Genomic DNA, 22,652 nt, shown 5'->3' with positions numbered 1-22,652 from the left:
GCGAGCTGCCGCCCCCGCCCGCCGCCCTAACGGCCGCCGCGCCCCCCCCACGCCGCGCCATGAAAACCAAGTTCTGTAACGGCGACGCCGACCCGTCCCCGCTCGGGCTCCTCCTTGGCCGCGGGTCCGCCGCGACCGGGCAGCCGCCCTCGCCGCTGGCTCACCCCGACCCCGAGGGGAAGGACCCCACCGTGGCGAGTAGAGTCGTTGGTGTCGCGACCCCGCCCCCAGCGCTGCCTCCGCCGCTCGAGGAGGAGTCGCCGCCGCTCGACCCCCGGACGCGGCGCCGGGCGTATCTGTGGTGCAAGGAGTTCCTGCCGGGGGCCTGGCGGGGGCTGCGGGAGGAGCAGCTGCGCATCAGCCCCATCAGGTCAGCGCGGAGGGGGAGGTGGCCCACCCAGGGGGCGGGGACGGGGGCGCGCCGCGGGTCCGAGCCCACACCGGCGGGGGAGGCGAGGGGGCTCCGTCTTTAATTTCATTTCATTTCATTCTTTTAAATCTCTCCCGGATTGGGCTTAGTGGGCGGCGGGAGCGGGCCGGTGGGTGCGGGGGTCCCGGGGGCGGCGCGGGCTGCGCTGCCGCGCCCCCGGCCCGGAGCGGGCGGCGGTGCGGGGAGGCGGCGGCTGCTGCTGCTGCATCGCCATGGCCCCGTCTCGGCCCGCGCCGGGGGAGGGGCCCCGCGCCCGGCCGGGAGAGGGATGGAGCCGGCAGGGACCGCTGCACCGAGCTCCCTGCCGGGGAAAAGGGCCTGATGGGCTGGCCCTGGCTGCTCCGCACTGAGAAGTCATCAGGTAAACGCGGTGTACCGGCGATGTGAGTCATCTACAGCACACAGTAACGAGTGCTTGTGACTCAGCACGTTGGCAGCAGAAATATGTAAATTGGGGACGTTCTGGAAGCCATATGATGTAATGTGTTGGAGATCTGTGCCTTCTTTGCAGAATTAAATAGCATCTTTATTTTGCTCTAACTAAACCAACGTTACTTTAGAGTTTCCCCTTTATGGACTGCTTGTCTCACATCTTCCAGACCGATCGTTCTACTTGATCCAACATAGAGTCGAGGACAATTTCAAAGGATACTGTTATCAGTTTGCTTTTCCTATCTTTCTACTTTTGTCCTACACAAATCATGCACACGTGTACCCTAGGTACCTAAGGGAGCATACACAGTTGACAAAGCTCTGATGTGTAAAAGTGTGGTTAGAACACATCCTGCTCATTTCTAAATTTATTTTAAAAGCCTTATTGAAAAAACTTAGACACTCACTGAGACCCAGTGCAGGTAGTATTGTTTTTCTAGGTTGTTTCCCCTCACTTGACATGATCATAAGGAGTTAATGAAGGGAGAGAACTTTTTACAAAACCAATACAATTCCTAAACAATAGACTAGTCTGATATGCCTAGTTTGAGTTGCTTAATTAAATTTTCATCTGTATTCACGTGTGTTGCTGACTTTGGTTCTTACTTTCTAAAGCCTTACATTTTAGCAGTTATCTTTGTATTTCTTGGAAACCTCTCATGTGAGACAACACTTCAGAATGGCTTGGGGGTTTCCACATTTGGCAGAAGAGCAGATGAGCTGAAACTTAAGAACATATAAAGCCATGCTAATTGGTAGTTGGGATTTTTTTGGCAAAAGTCTTCTCACCACTTTCATTTCTGGAAGATGCATCATATTGGTTTTGCTGATTGTGGTTTCACTCAGTGTGCATTCTCCAGTGTGTCCATTAATATTGCAAAATCATGCTCTTGTACAGCTGTCAGTTAAGTAGCTGTATGTGTATGAGTGAGATGTGCCCTTTTGACCTTTAAACAAGCTGTTGAGTCAACTGACCTTCCAGAAGAACGGTGCCTTTTATTATGCTCCTGTATGGATTTCCTTGATAACTTTTCCAGGTAACCTTTGAAGTCTTAAATGCTATAGTGAACTTAATCTACAGTGAAACTTCTGTTAAATGGAGTTCAGCATCACTAAGGCACTCCACTTAGCTTGTCTGGGCTTTCACATGCTGTGCAAGCTGAGCATTTAGGTCATGTAACTATACAGATTCTTGAGCTTTAGTCCAGTATTTCTTGTAAAGTATTGTTCAGTGTGCTTAGTTCTTCTCTTTAATTATTTATATTTTCACCGAAGTTTCTGTCAGAGACTTAGAAAAGGCAGCAAATGTTTTTTGTTTTGTTTTGTTTTCCACAAAAACCTGTCTAGCAGAGTTCAGATAAAGCCAGAAGTGTAGTTAGTATAACTAACCAATTTTTGGATTGTCTTTGAGAGCTGACTCTGCTCTTTCTTTGATATCCTTTCCATCTGTCTCTTGGGTTTTTTTCCAACCTGTTCACCTTCATGGTTCAAAGTTACTTCATATCTTGTCTCTAAATATCCTTTTTTGGGTGCCTGCCAAGCCACCTGGTTCTTTTCTGTCTCCTTTCTTAAGCATATTGTGCAGCTGCTGTTTTACCCTGTTTTCTTGAGATTTTTTTTCTTCTCCATTGTTGACTTTGGGTATGTAGGCCAGCCCCTGTCTCCTTCTTGGAGCCTTTTTTTCCAGAAAGTTTTTTCTGCTTCCCCACTGTGTTGAAAGAGAGCCCAGAAGAATATTTGAAAAAGCATTGAAAGGAATGTCAGGTTAGGACTGAGAACTGCAGTTTAGCCACTACATTTTGGATCTGCTGTGGATTCTTGTAATCCAAGATCACTGCAAGGTATTGTATCTTATAGGCAAAATCACTTGCAGGAGGAAAATTTGAAAATTTCATTCATGAACATAATGATAATTAAAATATTGCAGAAAGGCAAAGCAGTAAAGAAAATGTGGTTTGAGTGGATGGGTATTCTTAAGAGCCGCAAGAACCTCAAGAAACTCAGCATCCCATCAAGATAAACACAAATTAGGGTAATCTGTGCTTCAGTCATTCAGATGAGACACAGGCATGCTGAGTTTTTTACATAATTACTGTTTAACAACAGCATTTTTACAGGAAGAAGTCACAGCATTTATTTTGATGTCCACAGCTTTATAGATCTAGATAGATACTAGATGAGAGAAACTGAGTGTGATTTGAGATTTGACCAATTCATGAGCAGCTTATTTCAAATAACTGCTTTAACTGTAAAATTCAAAATTGAAAATGCATCCCTAAGAAAGATAGCAGAAGTGAGACTTCCATCAGCAATGCTGTAGCACAGGTATTCAGGTTAAAACTTTATAGCTGATTTTGTAGCTGCCAATCCCAGTGATAGCAGCTCTTAATTCAAGTTTGGAGTTTTATAGTCACTGCATGATTTTCAACTTTTTCTGCCATTGCTTTGCTTGTGCAGCCAAGTCTATCTGACAAGACTCCAGCCAGCATCACTGAAAATAATTTACTTAGCTCTACATAGTTGTTTGTTGCATTTTACATCCATTTGTTAATAGCTTGAGCTGTAATTTGGATCAATAGCTCTGGGTGGTGATCTGTACACCAAAAAGCACGAAGCTGCCATTTCTTTATCGAAGCCTTATATGAGTTATTGGTACTGTTGGAAAACTTTCTTGTTAGACTAGACCAATTAATCACACCAGAAGGATGTTTACTGCACCTGTAATGTGTTGAAAACAAAAGGTGTGCTTTTCCAAGTTAGCTAATCAATGTATTTCTGTGTCTGCAGAGGGGGCCTCAGCAACATGCTGTTTCAGTGCTCGCTACCCGACACCATTGAGGCAGTTGCAGATGAGCCACGGACGGTTCTCCTGCGTCTGTACGGTGCAATCCTGCAGATGGTGAGTACATACAGGGCTTTGGGAGTGGGAGGGCTTCTGTAGCTTCACTCTCATGTTTGGAGTTCTTCATTTGTGACACTATGCAGCTTTCTCCTTTAGGGAGTGGTTCTGTGGTGGGGGGTAGATTGCAAGTTGAAAGCAGTTTTCTTTATGGTTTGTTATTGTCTAGAACTTACACTCCTTTCTACACAGATCCCGACTGGCGTGAATTAGCTGAAGGCTCATTTGCTGTTTGTTTGGGCACTAATGTGTTGTTTATGGTCTTAAGTTTGGACTGTGGTGTTTCAGAAAAATATACTTCTGTACAGAATATAGGACTTTGACATAACTAGCTAGATTGCAAGAGACTAAACTGCTTAATTTTAATCTTGATAGCACTTACCAATCTTGGAGATTAGTTGAAGGTTTTGTCAACCTTATACACTGCTCAAGCATTTTATTAGATATTATATGGGTACTTGTGCTGCTAGAAAATTTGATCTGTAGTTTTAGACTAAGAATGAAGCGTGAACATCAATACTGTACAGTCATCTCATTCCAAAACATGCTTTCCTCAATGTGTGAAATGCCTTATAGCTGGCACAGAAACTTAACCAGATGTTTTGTTGAACTCTCTTAATGTTACTTTTATTTGGTTAGTTAAATGTAAATAGTATTGAAATTTGTCACACCTTAAGTGAAGTGGTTGGCAAATCTGTTTCAAATAGTAACATTTAAAAGCAAGACTATTTTGTAGTCTTGTAAAGGTCTCTTCTAAAGCTGACAGCCTGTTACTCTAGCACTGTACAGCAGATCTTCTCTTATCCATCTCTGCTACGTACTTGATTATATTGTAAATAAGCGATCATAACGTAAGTGTTTAACCTTATGAAAAATTGCAGCTTCATAACATTACATCTGTATGTTGGCATTTGTTTCTGTTTGACTTAGAGGGTCTGGTTTTATTATCAATTAATTTTATATTTTCCAGTACTCAGTCACTTGCTTTGAACAACTGATCCAATATCTGCAGAAGATTTTCTGTTCCTGAAATTTCAGCCCATTCTTCCTGCTTCTGCTGTCTTGACCAAACTTACTGTTAAAAGTCTCATTAGATACTGTTGCTTTACTGACTTTGAAGTGCTCCTTTATTATGTTGTGTGAGTTGTTAACTTTCCTGTGGTAACAAACTTTACCAGAAATATGTAAAATATCCCAGTGGTTTGGAATAGCATGAATTGCTTGGCTACAGCACCATATGTGTGTTGGGAAAGTTAAACAAGAAAAGTGTGTAGAAGTTCAGTAATTTAAGCTTAAGTAGTTTTTAGTTTCACTCTCAGTAAAAGCAGAGTGAAAAAAAGGGGAGTGTGAAACTTTGTTTCCAAAATGACTCCTAGGATTGATGCTAAGTTGGGGTTATTTTTAAGAATTATTACTGCTTTCAATTAATGCGGAGTTAATATAATATGTAGAAAGCTTGAGTAGGAACATGGGCTGTAAAACTATTGTAGTGGTAGAGCTTCTGTTTCCCAAGAGCTGTAAAGAAATATGGCCTTTCCTTTATTTTTCAAAGTGAAAATAAAATGGACTCTAGAATTTGGCTGCCCTCTTCTTCCCTCAGGATATTTTTTAATTTGCCTCTTCTCTGCCCCTATCCACTGAAGAAATCAAAATAAATTTTTGGGCTCTAAAATCAGAACTAATTTGGTTTGAAAATTGAAAGTGTGTTCATAACTTTCTAACCTTTCTGCTCTTGGTATTGAAGGATCTTTTGAGATGTCTAACTTCCTTTATTTCCATAGTGGCAGTGAAATGACTGCTCTTGTTGGTGCAGTTCACTAATGGTTAAGTAAGCAGAGAAAGTCCCAAGGTAAAACTTTGATTGCATTGAGGTTCACAATTTTTGTCAACAAACATTTGTCTCTTCCAGCCCCTATACCTTAAATGCAAGTTAAAATATAAGCAAACTGTTTTATTGGGTATTTTGAAAACCTCACATAGGATTTCTGAGTTTCTGGGTGGCATAAGCAGAATGTTATGACAAGCCTGTTAAGTGGGAGTAATTTGATATTTTTAGTGAAGTTGCTTAAGTTAAAAACCCTGTAGGAATTAAGGAACACTGCTTAAGTAAGTTGAGTTTTGAGACCTTATGCTAAAATCACAACTTAATTCCCAATGACTTTATTGTAACTGCCACTGGGTATTAGTAGTTACCACTTGTTTGTTTGAGCCTTTGTAGCATGTTTTAACTCTTGTCCATTTTACTTTCTGTTGAAATTGGAGCACAAACCAGTGATATCAGTTCTTTATCCCGGTACTGTAAATACTGTGTATCTATAGCAACCTGCACCAAATTATTGGATGTACAGAAGACAAGTTTAAGTTAAAATTTTGAATACAAGTGAAAAATCCATCTCTCATTACTAACTTAAGAAGGAATGATACTGGCACCATAATTCTTTGAGCCACCTTTTAAAGGAACCTTTTTTGCTGTTTGAAAATAGCTCCAGTTTGCTTATTATGACTCTTGGAAGACACAAATGTCAGTACATGAAACTCATCCAATATAAACCATGCCAGCTGGCTAAAGCTGCCACACAGGGAAGGCTTTGTGCCTTCCTCTGTCATAGCTGATATGTTTAAGCCAATTTTGTGTGCATGACTGTTTTGGGGGGAGCTGGGTGGAGATAAACTGTGCTGGCTCGGCCATTATTATGAATGGTCGCACTGGCATGGATGTTTATAAATCAAGGACTTCTCTTGAGTATATCCTTGAGCAGAACTTTTTTTTTAAGACAAGTATTGTACTTGTGACAGGTTAAAGTACTAACCACATTAAAACTCCAATGTTTGAGGCACAATGCAGATATGTCCTACACTGAAAAAAGGGAAATGTCTTACTCTGCTTCACTTACTCTTGCTCCAGCTTAGTTGCTAAATTTAAAGGGGAGCATTGAAAGTAAAACTTGTGGCAAAATATCTTTAACTGTTGATTGTATTAGTGTAAACAACTAAAACTAAAGGTTATCCAACAATTGCCATTTAATGTCCAGATTTTAAAATTGGTTTTCATATTCATATCACTAAAGTGTTTCTACTTAAATTCAAAATAGCATCTTGAGAATGCTAATAGGATTTCAACATAAGGTGCATCAACACAAAATAAGCTCAAATCAAGGTGAAATTTAAGTTCACCCATCAAAAGGTAACTTGGATTGATTCCCATTCTTTTACACGTGTTAAAAGACCCTTGAACTCTGACTCACTGGGACTCTGTTACCTTTACAACAGCCAAAAACAAAATCTTGTATACAAACGAGGAAAAACAAACCAGGATACCTAATGTTCCTTTCTGGTCTCTCAATTTCTATGTGAACAGATGCAAAATGATTATAAATTATAAATGGCTGCCACGGTTCTGTGGTAAATCTTTTTCCATACCTGCCTTGCTGCCTTTTATTTTGTCTAACTAAATAAAATGCAGACTGCTGTGTAACTGTAATGATCAACGTCTTCTGTGGTTGTTGGTGTCCATGTCTGTTTGTAGCATGGAGTAACTACAAATCCCTGGCACTGGCAGACGGCTTGAAAGAAACCAAGCACCTCTTACGGGGATATATTTGTGTTGGGTGGCATTAAGGGTGTTCTGGGGTAATGTACCACTTTAGTTGTATATGCATGTGTTCTCTGCTGCAGGCTTGCCCATGCGATCGTGCCTAGAGCACTCTGGTTTCCAGGTGACAGACACGATTCACGGTATAGTATGAGATCTCTGAAGTGGAGCATTCTCTACAGCTTTCATTTTCTTTAGTCCTGGATTTCATTGTTTAAAAGTAAGCCTTAAGTAGCACCAGCTACTGTCTGTGCATCTGAATGTTTACAGAAATAACAGAATATCAAAAACTTGTCCCTTCCTTTTCTCTGCTCCCTCATAACAGAATGGTAACTTGAAATGTAGAGGATTGGAGTTGTGGCTTTTGTAGAGCTTGAATTGGGAATTCTTCACATGCTAGATTTTTAGGACTTCAGCAAATTAGCATTGGTTCCTTCAGATCTGACAGGGATAAGTGATCAATGGCAGATCCTTAGAAGCAGCAATGGTTATTACTAAACCTAAAGCTGGTTTTGTTCCATACACTGGAGTTCAAATTGACATCTGCCGATGGCTTCTAGAAAAGTTTCCCCTGCTCAGGTCACCTCTAACCTCTGAGGCAATTCATTGTGATGTTGTGATTTAAGATTTGAATTCTTAGGGATTTATCTGATTCAAAGTATTGCAGTATTTTGATTGAAAACTAAAGCTGAGTAAGCTCAGGAAAAATGAGTTATATTTTATTTAAATTTGTGAGCAGAACTCAAAAGTTATATATGAAAAAAAAAGTTCCTTTTCTGTACAGAATGGTCAAGCATCAATTGGGTTTTTTGGTGAGACACATGATCTTTCAGCTACAGAAGAAATTGGGAGCATTAGGAAGAAAATGTTGAACTCAATTTTCTGTATCAAATTGCCAGATGTATAAATACTGTCTGGTCATCTGAGCAAAGATCAATGTGTACTGTTTCCCATTCAATTTACATGATCACAAATTAGACTCTAAACAACTTCTCTTGAGTATAGTTGTCCTTCCTTACTAAAACTGTAGTGAACTTTCTCAGGGCTTTGAGAATAAATCTTCCCACAATAAAAGCTCTGAACAAATATTTGAAAAAATCTTGAAGCTGTAGAAGACATGTTGTTTTCTAGTTAGCTTCCATGTAGAGAGAGCAAATTTAAAAGCTCTAGCAGTTACTCAGCGATTCTCTTTTTGAGGTAATTGAAATCACCTCATTTTTGTTGATGTAAATAGCTCCCAGAATTGGACATTAGTTGGAGTGGTATATTAAGAGTTATGGAAAAAGTGAACTTGTTTGATTTCACCAAGAACAAGTGAGTTAAATAGGTTGATCAAATTATTAGACGCCTTATTTTGAACCACTGTTCTCAGAGGTGAGTGTGGAATCAGGAAATAATCAAATTCTACTACTTTAATCTGTTAAACTCCTAAATTTCTGATACATAATATTGCATCCTGCAAACTTTGTTCTCCTTGCCCATGTATAGTGAAGAATTTCCTAATCCTAGGCTGTGTACATGGCCGCTTGTGAAGTCTGATCCTCTCCAAGCTCCCATTCATATTTGCAAGTTATTTACATATTTGTATTCATTTTCTTCTGGAAACTAATGCTTCATGCTGAGGGAACAGAAAAGAGGGAAGGGATGTTGCAGAAGTCTCCTCTTTTGATGACTGCAGTAAAGCCCTAACTGTCCCTTTCTAATGGCAGAATGCCAGATGCCATTAGGCTGTCTCCAACACCGATTTGAGGTGGACTTTTGGAACTGGCTAGCTCTTTATACAGTATGACCTCTGGAAAGCAGATGCCAGTTCAGGTTTTAGGGAAAAGTCTAATGTGCTTACCTTCTGATTGAACTGAACCATTCTGAGAGCACCATTTATCAGGAAAGACTCCTGAATGGTGAGTAACTTTCTGACTGTTTCAGAAAAATCTGAGTGGTATTGATGTAGACCATGCTTGTTCAGAGAAGCCCTTTCTAAATGATTTTAATGCTATTGAGTAGTTACACATTTAGCTGTCGTGAATATGTTTGGACTTCATTAATTTCCTTGAAAGCAATATAAAGTAATAGTAGTTTCCATATTGTCTTGTTTTAAACGCACATAGTAGTGTTATGGGAAGTACTTGCTGCAAGACCATGGATTGTTGTTAACTACCCTTCTTCTATAGCTTCTGAAATACTGTAACTGCAGAGCTTGTTGTACTGTACTTAAGGCAGCTGGTGTTGCTTAACTGTATTCCATTAAGTTCATATTTCCACCCTTGTTTTGGACATGTTAGAGCTTTGGAACAGGAAGGTGTGCACATGGTTCTGTGAATGCAGTGTTTGTGTTCAGAAGGTGGAGATGCAGGCTGCCTTTATGGGCCTCTAAAGCTAGTCTGGTTTAAACAGTCTATGGTGGAATTGCAACATAAATAGCAGCCACAAACTGTCACTAATTCTAAGCAGATATTTGCTTTCTCTTCTCCTTACCTTCAAGCCCTTTAAAGGACAAGGTTTTTAATACATCTTGTATTTTTAAATGTGCAGCTCTATTAAAAGCATGTGCCATTGAGGGTTCAGTTGCTGAGGGTATGGTTTAATGTTCTGTAACTGCTTTATAATGACTCTTAACAACCCTAGCACAATATGTTATGCATGGAACTTGTTAAAGTTTTGCTGCTATACTGTGGTCCCTACTGAGACACCTTTAGCTTACATGGGCAATTCATTCCAAGAACAGTCTTGGATTTGCACAGCCAGTGGTACACTGGACATACAGCCAAGACAGCACGCTCTAAATAAGAAAATTCTAGCCACAAGACATTTGGAAAATAAGGTAATAAGCAAACAAAAGTGCTTTGCAACCTTCATAACATGACTCTTCCAATAGTCCTTGTAAGACTTTTATGTAATCTGTAATGCATCTCAAGTGCTTTGGCTGGAAGAATCTCATCCCAGATGTCATGCAGAGGGACTTAATTTTCTCTTAATTAAAAACATTCCTCTGAGCTTATGGTGCATTGAAATCTTGTTTTGAAAGACTGGGAAACAATAAAAATAAGTGAAAATCAGGTATTTACATGAGTGGCTTGGTCTCAGTGGCACATCCTTTTGAAAGATTTTGGAATTGTTGGAAGTGTGGTGGTCAGAGGTCAGATGGATACTAGTGCTGTAGCTGTCACAGGTCTGAGACAGTGTTGAGACTTTTAGTTAACTGTAGCTGGTACTTCTACTCCCTTTGTTCTGGTGGCTGCAGGTTAATAACTTGAAATTTCATCTTCTCATTGTGTTTGCTTTTTCTCATTCATAGAGGTCCTGTAATAAGGGGGAGTCTGTACAGTCTCAGAAGGAAAATGACTTGCAAGTGAGTAAATAAATTTGCTTATTTCACAGAATTTTGTAGATTATAGGGAAATATGGTGATCCTGCTTGTTTTAAACCAGTAGTTATTCCACCTGGACTATGTCTAGAAAATGTAAAAAGTAATGAAGGAAAGAAATTTATTTGCTCACAGAAGCATCATTATGTGAGTGTCTGGACAGAGTTTGGAAAGGTTCAAGCATTCCACATTTTGAAGCATCCCCAATTCTACCCCAATTCTACCCTAAACCTAAATGGTTTCTTATCATTTTCAATATTGGTATCAGTACTGCTATTTCTAGTTTTAGACTCTTCTTAAGTAGATGAACATCAGTTCTCTGCTTTACCTAATCCCTAATTTTTTAATACATTGATGAACTCTGAGGAAAGTACATGGAACTGGAGAGAACTTGCTCTTGGACATGAAGTGTTCCGGATTAGCACTGTGCTTGGATCATCTCTGCTCTGCAAACTTTCAAGTTCTTGCATTTGGAATAATTTCTTCTCCTGCAGCATAATGTTTAGCTGAGTGTATCTTTTCCTAAAGTCATCTGAACAGGATTTGGTGATTTAGATTTCCATCCTGGCAGTGTTTTTTTCAGAAAGGGATAACAATGCAGCATGCTAGCCAGATGCCTTGGTTGTTATGTACTGTTTTCAGCTCATAATGATTTTGGCAGTGACTAGGGAAAAGTACATTTTACTCAATTGATAAGTGCTGCTTTTCTCCCCTTTTGTTTTTGCCTTCTGGGAATGCCATCTGAAATGTTTTCAAGCATTTGTTTGGTTTTGTTTTGTTTTCTTTCCTAGTGAGTTGAAACTGGTTTTAAATTTTTTGTTGTTGAATGACTGCTTTTGAAGTTTTGCTGAACTTTGTTTGGCTTACTGGAAACAGCTTCAATCAGTTGAACCAAGATTGAACTGAAAAATGCACTGGTTTGATACCTCAATTTTTTTTTCAAAGATGAAAAATGGAGATGGCTTGATTTCTCCTCTACCACAATCATGTAGAAAAAGAGTTAAAGTTCTAAAAAACCCTGAAAGTCCAAATGAGCCCCACCCTGGTGACAGAAGCTCATAGAAGTTTTGCAGTACAGGAAACAAGGTTTTGAACTTCAGAACTTCATTTTGTGGTATTTGTTGCTTGAAAATACTGATTCTCTGCTGATAGGTTTTCTGCTATTAATCTCATAGTGCTGAAATTTCACTGTTGAATCAGTGTTTTCAAGAATTACTGTCAGGATGGATTTGTTAATTCTCATGTGTCTAGGTTATGGGAGGAGATGATATTCTTTAGAGACAATAAAATTCTCTGAGTTCACTAACAAAGTCATTGTAGCTTCTGAGCTGCCTGGTGTGTGACAACTGTGTCCAGACATTGGATAGTCTTCTGTCAGCTCATAAGGCCTCTTGACAGGAATTTGTTTTACTTTGGTTTTGCTATAATTGGCAGTAATTTTCCTTAGAATATGACTACTTTATGTATTTTACAGTTAAATTTTTCTTAAGGCAGAAAAAAAAGCAGAAGCTTCAGTTCCAACTGAAGTGTATAACGGCTCTCTGTATGGGAGTTGCATGCTGGGAAAGTCTTGTAAAAATGTCTATAATTGCTAGGTTTGAAATAAAACATTATCTCTTAAGTATTCATTTAAAAACATGAGTGGTCCAATCTTTAGAAAGGTAAATACAAGTGCTTATGGATTAATCTCTGAAACTGGTCAAAATTGAGAGCTTTAGAACTTAAAATATTGTCTTGGCACCATAAGTATATTGCAAAGTGTTTGAAAGCATTGAGGTATGTAATGTCCTTGGCTACAGTGCTTGATCCTTTGAAGTCATCAGGTGAGCATTAATCTGAAGAGTCATGTACCCAGATTTGTTCAGTGTCCATATGAAGTATGCTATAGAATTTCTGTCATGTCTCCTTTAGTGGCTTATTTCCACACCTGCCCTGTGTTTGACAGTAGTGTATGGAGTGGAGACTTGGTAAAAGGTCCCTTGGGTATTATGAAGGAGAGGCCTTTGTGCCTGAGATTACATGGATGGTATTGTTCCAAAACTTATTGGTCTTGTGTTCAAATAACCATTTGGTTTCAGTAGAGGAAAGTTCTCCTAGTGCTTGTCACTTCTGATGCATGAAGAGATGTCTTAATAAATAACAGGGGCTTTTTGTACTTTGCTATCCAAGAATAGCGAGTTGCTTTTCAGTAAGATATGGAAATAAGGAACTGATACCTTAATGGGAACAGACCTAAAAACTCCTGGTGTTGTACCAGGCACAGTCAAAGTCAGTGTTGGTTAATAATAGAGTGGACATTCAGTAGCTTGTAACTAATTTCCTTCTTGGTGTTTCGCATTAGATTTCAGAACTGAATGGAAAGAGTTCAGACCTGTGATGGTGAGGGCATGTGAAATGATTAAAAACATTTTTTTGGTGTGTTAGTGGATAAAGCATTTGATGCTTTGAGGAACTGCGATGAAAAAATGGTGGAGAACATAGATGCAATACTTTAATATGTAAATTGTCTTAAAGTCTCAGTGCTGCAGAACACAGTTACATGAGTCTTTACTACACTTCAATATGAAACATTAGAATTTATTGAAGATCTCAGAATAATGTGTGGGACAATAATAAAAATAATTTATCATTGGTGCTGCCTGGAGTGTACTCAAGAGTGGAACTTTAGTATAGAGTTATATACTGTCTGATATTGTGTTGACTGCAATAATGCAAAAGGATCTGTGGTCAGAAATACCTGAGAGGTTTCTTAATGTCGTGATCTTCACACTTAGACTTTTAAGTGTTATGGGCCTGACTCTGAGATGAACTGCTCAAAAGTAGGCAGATGCTTGGCTGGTCTTTAGGATTTGAGTAGAGCTGGATTCTGATGAACATAATTGCTAGAAGTAGATATTTATAATGTGACCTCTGTACTTACTTACAGATAATCTTACCCATCCAGAAAGCTACACTTCAGTGATTTTTAACTGTGTTTTTAAGACTAAATATTTCATATTTCTATTAACTTTTAAATTCATATTAAAAAGTTGTCTGCTTGTTGTTGCTATGAACCAAGCCTATTGATGTATGAAAACCTTAGAGAAAAGTTACTGAAACTTGAGGTATGCTTGGTGGTAGAAAGGGAAGAACATTTATTCACACACATATTCCTTAGCAGGAGCTTAAATTACTTCCTCACTTCAAAAAAAAAAAAACCAAGCAACTTAGGATTTCCTTCCATTAAGCACATTCTAAGTCGATCTTCTAAATGAGAAGTGTTGTTCAGTTCATTCACTTGTGTAGCTAAAATGCTCTTTTGAGAGGTAGTGTTCTGAAGAGTATTAAAATAGTTGATATAGGATAATATTTGTAGTTCCTGTGTTGTGTTTCAGTGGCATGAGCTTCTCCAGGAAATGAATTTGCAGAGTTCTCGCAGGGTTAGAGAGGAGAGGGTGTTTTGGTTTTTGCAGTTTTCCTTTGACCTGGCCCACCAAAATGAAGTAATACAGGTTTTCTTCCCCAGCTTTAAACTTGAAAGCAAAATATTTGTATTGCTCCCATGCTGACTAAAAGTTATTAGTCAAGAAACTTTGATTAGTAGAATGTCGAGTCTTTTCAAAGCTAGCCCTAAAATTTCTCACTTGGTAACAGTTTAGCTGTTGCACACACCCACGTTATTTGCTGTGCCAGCACCAACTAATGCTTTGATTTCTTTGGCAGGGAGCAGAAGCCATGGTTCTGGAAAGTGTTATGTTTGCCATTCTTGCAGAGAGAGCGCTCGGCCCAAAGCTCTATGGAATCTTCCCACAAGGGCGACTGGAGGAATTCATTCCCGTAAGTCCTGCTCACAATTAGTTACTGGGCTGCTGGAAGCTGTTGTAATTGTTCATGACAAGAAGGTCTCTGGACTGCCCAGAAAAGCAGGGATGTGGGAATGGAATACTTGGCTGCCTGTAGTAATTGCTGTCTGTAATTTGATACAGTTAGAGTGGGTGTTGGAGAGCCCCATTGTAGCTCTTGCCAGGGGGAGATATCTAAAAACTCTTCGACTCTAGCAGAGGAGAATAAATGAAGATAAAAAGCCTATTAGATACCAAACATAGCATGGGGAAGCTGTGGAGTAACACTTCCCTTTAACAGCAACAAGAGCAGACGCTTTTGATGTTCTTAAATATTTATACTTGATCTGCTCTGAAGATATTCTTAGTGTGAGATGTGATACTCCCCAGGTCTTGAATCTAGAAGTGAATTGATTAAGTTGTTAGTAGGGCTGGCTAACAACTTTGTAAAGGCAGCAACTTTGTAAGTTCATCTGAGAGCAAAAAAGGGTATTGCTTGAGTACTACACTAGTATTTCACAGTAAACTGCAAGGAACCTAATGCTGGTGTTTATAAATAATCACAGTTCTGTAACGCATCAATTAACTGTATTGTAAGACTACTGTATTTTATTACAGAGCAGGAAACTGAGCACTGAGGAACTAAGCATACCTGACATATCTGCTGAAATAGCTGAGAAGATGGCCAGATTTCATGGCATGAAAATGCCATTTAATAAGGAACCTAAGTGGCTTTTTGGAACAATGGAAAAGTAAGTTGTGCAATACTTTATGGGGGAAAAAAAGGTGACCCATTGTAATTTTGATAAGCAGATCATTCTTCCTGAATGTCTGAGAACACAAGCTTTCACTGTACCCAGAAACTATCACATGAAGGACTTCAGTTACCTTGAAGAACAGTAATGTTTTCTTCAGTAACTCTTTCAAACTTCCTTGATCATAGTATGGGAAGAATAATATACTTGTCATTACAAATCCTTTATTATTGTGTCTTCTCTTACCAGGTATCTAAATCAAGTGATGAGAATTAAATTCACCAGAGAATCCCAAACCAGAAAACTGAACAAACTTCTCAGTTACAATCTCCCCCAGGAAATGCAAAATCTAAGGTCGGCTTACTTTGTCTATTACTATCTTCTAATCTCCACAGTTTCTGGATGGATTTTTATATACTTGTTCAGACATGTTATACAGTATAACACTTCATCTTACTTTGCAAGCTGGGGGTTCTTTTTGGTTCTGTGACCAACCTGAGTCTCATACAAATACAAAATTCTATGATGAAACTGCTGATCTGATGTACTGATCATGAAATCAAACTTTATTGTGCTGATGTTTTGTTCCTAATTAAGAAAATAGGCTGTTGCTGGGAGGAAATAGTGTTTCAAATTCTTACAACAAAATTACCTGGAAGTGGAACTGAACTTAGTGATTTGTTACTTAAAAGATGCTCTGTCGCTTTTTTTCTAGAGCTATGCTTGAAGCTACTTCTTCACCAGTTGTATTTTGCCACAATGATTGTCAGGAGGGTAAGCTGCTAATATTTCCATATTGCTCAGTCATTTACTGTTGAGCCTTTTCTGGTGACTTGTTGGCTTCTCTGAGAGGTAGCCACGTTGTGGAGGTACTGCCCTGACTGGTGTGCTCCAGTACCAAAGCAAAGTATGGGTTCTGCAGCCCTTCAGGCTTTTTCAGAGAACTCTGGTGTTGTGACTGGGTTAAGCCAAGAATGTACTCATGCTCTGGTAGCACAGGTCAGTTGATGATGGGAGCCTTATGTGTTTTGTGTTTAGACCATCCCTTACTTTGCTGCAATACACATGATCAGAGTAGGGTATACTGGAGTCATTCTAAAAGAAAGATGCCTAAGAAGTGCAGTGAGTGGTGAAATGGAGAGTAGGGCAGTTTGACATGGCAGTTTTTAATTTCTACTGATAAGAAACATTAGGAAAACCTTATCCACCTTATTTTAGTGTTGTCTGGGAGTCATGGAAGGAATAACAATTTTCCTGAAAAAGATGAGGAGGAAGCAAGGCTGAAGGTGTGTTGGGTATGCTGTGTCACCTGAACAGTGGGTAAGCTGGGCTGAGCTGGAAGGATGCTCTAGTGGGACTGTGTGCAGGGCTGTTGTTGTCACTGGTCCCAGCTTTGGCTGAGGAACTGCCCTGCAGGGTGGACACAAGGATAGGCAGCAGAAGTGGAAAGGCCACTAACCTGAGATGTCAGTGGAGGTCTCCTTGCTGATGTGGCAAGGTGCACTGCTGGAGGAGTCAGAGCATAATAGGGCTGAGGCAAGATGAGGAGCCTAAAGCTCCAAGGGGTTTGGGGGATGTGTGTGAAATACTGTGCTCTGTGCTGCTGTTTCTGTTGGTGCAAGAGTGTGGCATGGAGAACAGATGGACCTGCAGAGTCTCACTCCTGCAGAACTTGACATTGCTCTACATTTGTTTACTATCTGCTACTTGACAGAGGCAGACTTGATGTCTTTTAGATGAATCATAGTGACTGTGTGACTTGAAAGACACATAAGCAATTGCCTGAACTTTCTATATAGATACTGGTTGTGCCACGTATTAGAACAGCGGAGTGATCAAACTGCTGAAAAACAATTTCTGTCCCAAATGTTGCATGATCAGTGATAGTCCTGTGCTGATTGGAGAGATGCTGTGAAATTTATAGATCTCAAGCTGTGCAAAGAAACAATGCAGGAAGGACCGGTAAGGCTGACAGGACCACCTGAGCCAGCTGCAAGCTGAACTGGGCAAAGAGGATCCTTGGGAGAACAAATTTGCCTCTCCCTGTACAGAAAAAAATTCCTTGCTTTCAGCTTTACAAGGTAAAGCTATATATCTCAACTTCCAGAGAGCTGGTGAACAGCCAGTGCAACTTGGCTTTAACTAAACCCAGCTGGCAACTCAGCCCCACAGAGCCACTCAGTCTTCCCAGTGAGATTGGGAAGAGAATTGGATGGGTAAAGTGAGAGCTCACAGGCTGAGATAAAGGCAGTTAATTAGGGAAAGCAAAAGCTGCTCACACAAGCAAAGTAAACAAAGAAATTAATTCACTGCTACCCACAGGCAGGCAGGTGTTCAGCCATCCCCAGGAGAGCAGGGCCCCATCACACACACCAGTGACTTGGGAAGACAAACACCATCACTCCAAACATCCCCTCTTCCTCCTTCTTCCCACTCTACATAGTGAGCATACAGTATGGAATATTCCTTTGGTCAGCTGTTCAGCTGTATCTCCTCACAACTCTGCCTGCACCCTGGTCCCTTTTTGGGCTGGGCTGTGAAGCAGAAAAGACCTTGACTCTACAGAAGCACTTGCTCTGCAATAACAAAAACATCCCTGTGTTATCAACACCACAAATCCAAACACAGCCCTGTGCCAGCTACTGTGAAGAAAGTGAACTACCCCTGCCAAAGCCAGCACACCTATAACTTTTCAGTGCAGATATAAGGGATAACTAGGATTAGCTAAACAATGTTCCTTGAGATACACAGTATTGCTTTTTTCTGATTTTCCTGCATTATTAAATATGCAGTATTATCTTAATTTTCAGGTAATATCTTACTTCTGGAAGGCAGAGAGAGTTCAGAAAACCAGAAGCTGATGCTCATTGACTTTGAATACAGCAGCTATAATTACCGGTAAACACTTTATTTTCTCTTCAGCCTGGGAGTGTGTTCCTTTCTGCATGCTGCAGGGAGGCCAAGTGCTGCATTGCTGATTGCTTGTCTGTTTTAGTGAATTGTGTTCTGCTTTGATAGTGGTGGTTAGCAAATATAACTAATCAAAACAGTTCTGTTCTGATGCTGTTGAGTTTAGCAGAGGCAAAGTTGTTGTGGCTTCTTGATTGTTCAGATTAGAGGGTTTGTTATGCACAAATGGCTTCTTGCTTGCATGTCAAAATTTCTTTCTAGTGGGAAGCTGAAAAAAAAGGGTAGATTTTGTGTGCATATGTATGTAGGGCAGCTTTGCTTCATGTTTATTTCTGTCCTTTCTAATGGCTTTTTCATCTAAGCCGATGAGAATACAAGTTTTTCACTACATGGTTATGCAACATGCTTGTTTTTCTTCCCTCAGACATGTAGTTAAGTGTTTTTAAGGATGATCTAAGTGTATATAGTCACTGGGATTAAACACCACCATAGCAGGAACATAATAAAACAGTGAATTCCAATAATGTAAAAGTGGAATATGTTGAAAACTTTGAATATGATCTCTTTGCCTGCAAGAATGCCAATGTTAGAGATGTCTGACTTCATACTGACATGTACTACATATTCAAGTATTTTTCCTGTGTCTATTGGTATAAAGTTTGGTAGCAAAGTCTAATATTTTCATGTAGCTGATAGCTTTCATTCTTAACTGCCCCTCTTTGCTGTTTTATAGTAACTTGCAAAAAGTTGTTTGCTGGTTATCAATTCTCTACCTCCAGGAAAACTGCAGTAAATTCTGAGTAGCGCAGTGCTTTTAAACTTGATTTTGGGTTTGCTTAAAAAATACCCAGATTGCTAGTTTGCAAATAATGAGGTACTTTGTTTCTTTTTCAGAGGATTTGACATTGGAAATCACTTCTGTGAATGGATGTATGATTATTCATATGAGAAGTACCCATTCTTCAAAGCCAGTGTTCTTAAATATCCTTCGAAGAAACAGCAGGTAGACACAGAAGTCATAGTTAAATGCCAGTGTCCAGTCTTCGTATGCTGACTCTTTTTCAGTTCCTTTTTGGACTTACTGAGTCCCAAGATATTTCCTCCATGACTTCAAGTGTAATAATTTGTCTAATCTTGACTAGCTTTGCTTTAAAAATCATAGTAACTTAATAGCTATTCAGGACAGAATATTTACTATGTGTGGTATACCCATCTACCACAAAAAAGTCCAGTAGTTGTAGACTGCAGCTGTGAAATTAGTTGGCAGTAGCAATATACTGCCTGTCCTAACATGATAACTTTTCTTAAACCAGACTTTGAAGCAATTGTTAGGAGCCCCATTAATCTTAAAGGTAACTCCAACACTGGATGGTTGGAAAAAAATAAATGCCAATTTATTAGAAGGTCTGCCTAGGCCTGAAAGAAACCAGTATATCTTGAGATGAAAAGTTGTAACTCAGTTGTTTACTTGCCTTTCAGCTTCATTTCCTCTCCAGTTACCTGTCTGCATTCCATGATGGCTTTGAAAATCTGAGCAATGAAGAGAAGTCTGAACTAGAAGAAGTAGTGTTGGTAGAAGTTAACAGGTAACTTGCCTTGCACAACTGTATGTTCAGACTTCCACTGTGGTACCTATCCTTGTACATACCTCACTGGTGAGGAATTTGAGCCAAGAGAGATTGAAAGCTGTTTATATGTGCTAAAGAATGATCTGTCCACTGTAACATTAGATATGTGATATACACTAATAGTGAAGTAAACAGAATACTACTCAATGGGGCATTATTTTTGTAGAACCATAGTTGAAGAAAAAGTGTGGATATCCCCAAACTAGGGAATAATGTTGTAAGAGGATATGGAAATAAGGTGGTGTGACTTAGCTAGACATTTATTTCAATAACATAGCCTTGTAATTTCAGGTTTGCCCTTGCATCACACTTCTTCTGGGGTCTGTGGTCTATTATACAAGCAAAGATCTCATCCATTGAGTTTGGGTACCTGGTAAGTTTTATAATTGTAGTTTTACACTACTGAAAACAAATAATCTAAATAACCTGCAGTACATTGTTGAAAATGCAATGGAATGGCCTCTCACAGCAACCAGTATCTTCTAAGTGGTGTGAAATTTTAAAAAATCCTTTTGTTACTAGTTTGTGCTCTTTCCTTAAGAATGTACACAACATCTAAGATCACAAAAACTTCATAAATTGTTCCCATGGTTATGTAGGAAGTGTACAGCCTTGTGTCCAGCAGCATTATTCTGCAATAAGACATCCCAGGCAAGAGAGAGGCCAACATGCAGTGAGAATTTCAAACTAGGTGCAAACTCAAAGTGCACATGCTGTCCCTTGGTGATGTTCAGTGTGCAGCAATATCTGTGCCAGGTAGCAGCTTGTACTTGAGAAAGGGATCAGCCCAGCTCTTGGTCTGTGCTCAGTGTACTGCAAAGTGATAGGACTGGCAGGTAGATGGAATACCAAACTGGAAGTGTTGCAGGAGCCAGCCTTTTCAGTCAAGTCCTGGCCTTTTTAATAACTGTTTTTTTCTGACATTTTGGCAGCAGCTAATTGTGTTAGAGTGGAAACCAAACTGGAGGAAATTTTGAGAAGCCAGAACACCTCTGTAGAGATTATCCTTCTGAATAAAGCTAATTAGTGCATTGAGATGATGGATTAGGAAAGTAACACAGTTAATACCTCATTGTTTCCCCATCCCAAAAAAGAAAACAGCTGTTTACTGTATTGAATACTGAATGTCCCTTATTTCTTCAGGAATATGCATTATCCAGATTTGATGCCTACTTTGATCAGAAGAGGAAGCTGAAGGTGTGAATGTGGGAGGAGTGGACTGTTGGGTACTGTATGAAGAGGGCAGCTGAACAGAACTTTCACTGTGCTTAGGCTACTGTATCTCTAATGAAGGTGTCACTGAATTCCAGTTCCTGGAAATGCAGGTGTACAGTACTGAGGACTATAAAAATTACTTGTTTACAGTTCCATAAATAGTTGGAAAGAGACTGGGAGGCAAAAGTAAAATACAACCATGCAATATCTTTAAATCTTTTCAGTCTAGGAGCTATTTTGTATTATGGGAGAAGCTTAAAATTAGGTGTCAATACCACATGCATCAGAGCAAACTTGCTGTGGGTACATTTTGGGGGGATGTTGGCATTCTGGTTTGTGTTGTAAGCAGAACAGCTGTAAAAGCTGATTTGTTGTAGGCACTGCCTCTTGAGGAAAAGGAGAAGTGAAGGAGACAGCTGCTAAACTGTGAAGTAGGCTTAAGAACTTACTGTGAGTTTAGGTTCACCATGCCCCAAGAACACTATCCTCAAAGCTGCTGATACCTTACACCACTTTAACCAGAAGCAACTAAACACATTGGAGCAGTGTGCTTTAAAGTGTGAGTGACACACACATGAATGTTTCTCTAGGCTGGTGTGCCTGGGAAGTGAAGTATGAATGAGCTTTGAACTGGACATTCTGAAGGAGTTTTTGAACTGTTTGTTCCATGTCATTCAAGAACATGCCTGGTTCTCTTAAAATGCTGTGTCCTGCACAGGGAGTTCTGTGGGCTGGCAGCACTGGGAAGAGTGCCTTGAATTGCTCTAGCAGCTCCCCAGATAACTGGATTGGCATTGACAGTACTGCTAATTGAGGCCCATCTCTCTTCTCACGTTGCCACAGTATATGGCTATAATAGAGCCAAAGACTGTGGAGAGCACTTCAGGAAATTGCTGTTCTGCCCATCCAGTTCTTATGTGGCTTGAGAGGTGCTTTTCTTGCACCTTCAATTCTCATCATGTTCCAGGAATCCAGTAAAGTGGAGCATCTTGTGGGGAACAATAACATGTATATTGAAACTTGAGTATAATCTCTGTACATGCCATCTAAAGACTTCTTTTGATTTTTTGGGAGCTTGTTTATTTTGAATGTTATTTGTTTGTGCTTTCTAACACACTGTATTATAAATAAACTTCTAAGTTTACCCTTTTTGACTTGTATAGCAACTACTGTTTGAAGCGGCTGAAAAAATGTGCAGCATTTCATGTACTGTATAGCAGAACTTGTAAAAGCTGTCATGTTACTCTCTTGTACAGAGAATCATTTTCCATACATTCAGTTATTAATACTTTATAATAAATATAAAGCACTTAAAAACACTGTTGTTGAGATTCTTGAGTCTCTGTTACAGCTGCAGGATAAAGTAGATGCCATTTCTGGCCTTAATCTCTGTTGAGTCCTTGCAAAGGCAGACTGAGATACAGGCTTAGTGCTCTGGGATATATCTTCTACTTAAATGTGTCTTCAGCATGTATTGTATAATTGAATTCTAATAAGAAAGGTATTTAAAGTAAGCAATGAAGGGCAGACTGGACATCAGTTTCTAAGTCTATAGCTTTAGAGGTGGGAAGAGTTTTGGTTTAAGCACTTCACTCTATCTGCCCTA

At 39.6% G+C, this 22,652-nt stretch overlaps 1 protein-coding gene across 2 annotated transcripts; it reads left to right on the top strand.

Annotated features, from left to right (window-relative positions):
• Positions 1-16: 16 nt before the first annotated feature.
• Positions 17-22,366, top strand: CHKA (choline kinase alpha). 2 transcript variants are annotated; one of them, XM_063158744.1, is made up of 12 exons: positions 19-370; positions 3,650-3,761; positions 10,649-10,702; positions 14,420-14,533; positions 15,157-15,290; positions 15,543-15,647; positions 16,009-16,067; positions 18,104-18,191; positions 19,098-19,206; positions 19,683-19,789; positions 20,123-20,204; positions 20,975-22,366. In XM_063158744.1, the coding sequence occupies exons 1-12, from the start codon at positions 60-62 to the stop codon at positions 21,032-21,034; spliced, it is 1,335 nt and encodes a 444-aa protein (XP_063014814.1). In that variant the 5' UTR covers positions 19-59; the 3' UTR covers positions 21,035-22,366. The 2 variants fall into 2 exon arrangements, with proteins under 2 accessions (XP_063014815.1, XP_063014814.1); XM_063158745.1 differs by lacking the exon at positions 10,649-10,702 and having other exon boundaries at positions 17-370.
• The last annotated feature ends 286 nt before the right edge of the window (positions 22,367-22,652 follow it).

The sequence above is a fragment of the Melospiza melodia genome, chromosome 6 (genome assembly GCF_035770615.1).
Source record: "Melospiza melodia melodia isolate bMelMel2 chromosome 6, bMelMel2.pri, whole genome shotgun sequence".
Lineage (NCBI taxonomy): Eukaryota > Metazoa > Chordata > Aves > Passeriformes > Passerellidae > Melospiza > Melospiza melodia.
This window is presented reverse-complemented; position numbering and strand designations above follow the sequence as displayed.

Bases quoted from the DNA above. Each gene is read 5' to 3' on its own strand.
- CHKA (XM_063158744.1), top strand. From the start codon at position 60: ATGAAAACCAAGTTCTGTAACGGCGACGCCGACCCGTCCCCGCTCGGG. The intron at 10,703-14,419 runs GTGAGTAAATAA...TTTCTTTGGCAG, and splicing joins AGAAGGAAAATGACTTGCAA to GGAGCAGAAGCCATGGTTCT. The intron at 16,068-18,103 runs GTAAGCTGCTAA...CTTAATTTTCAG, and splicing joins CCACAATGATTGTCAGGAGG to GTAATATCTTACTTCTGGAA.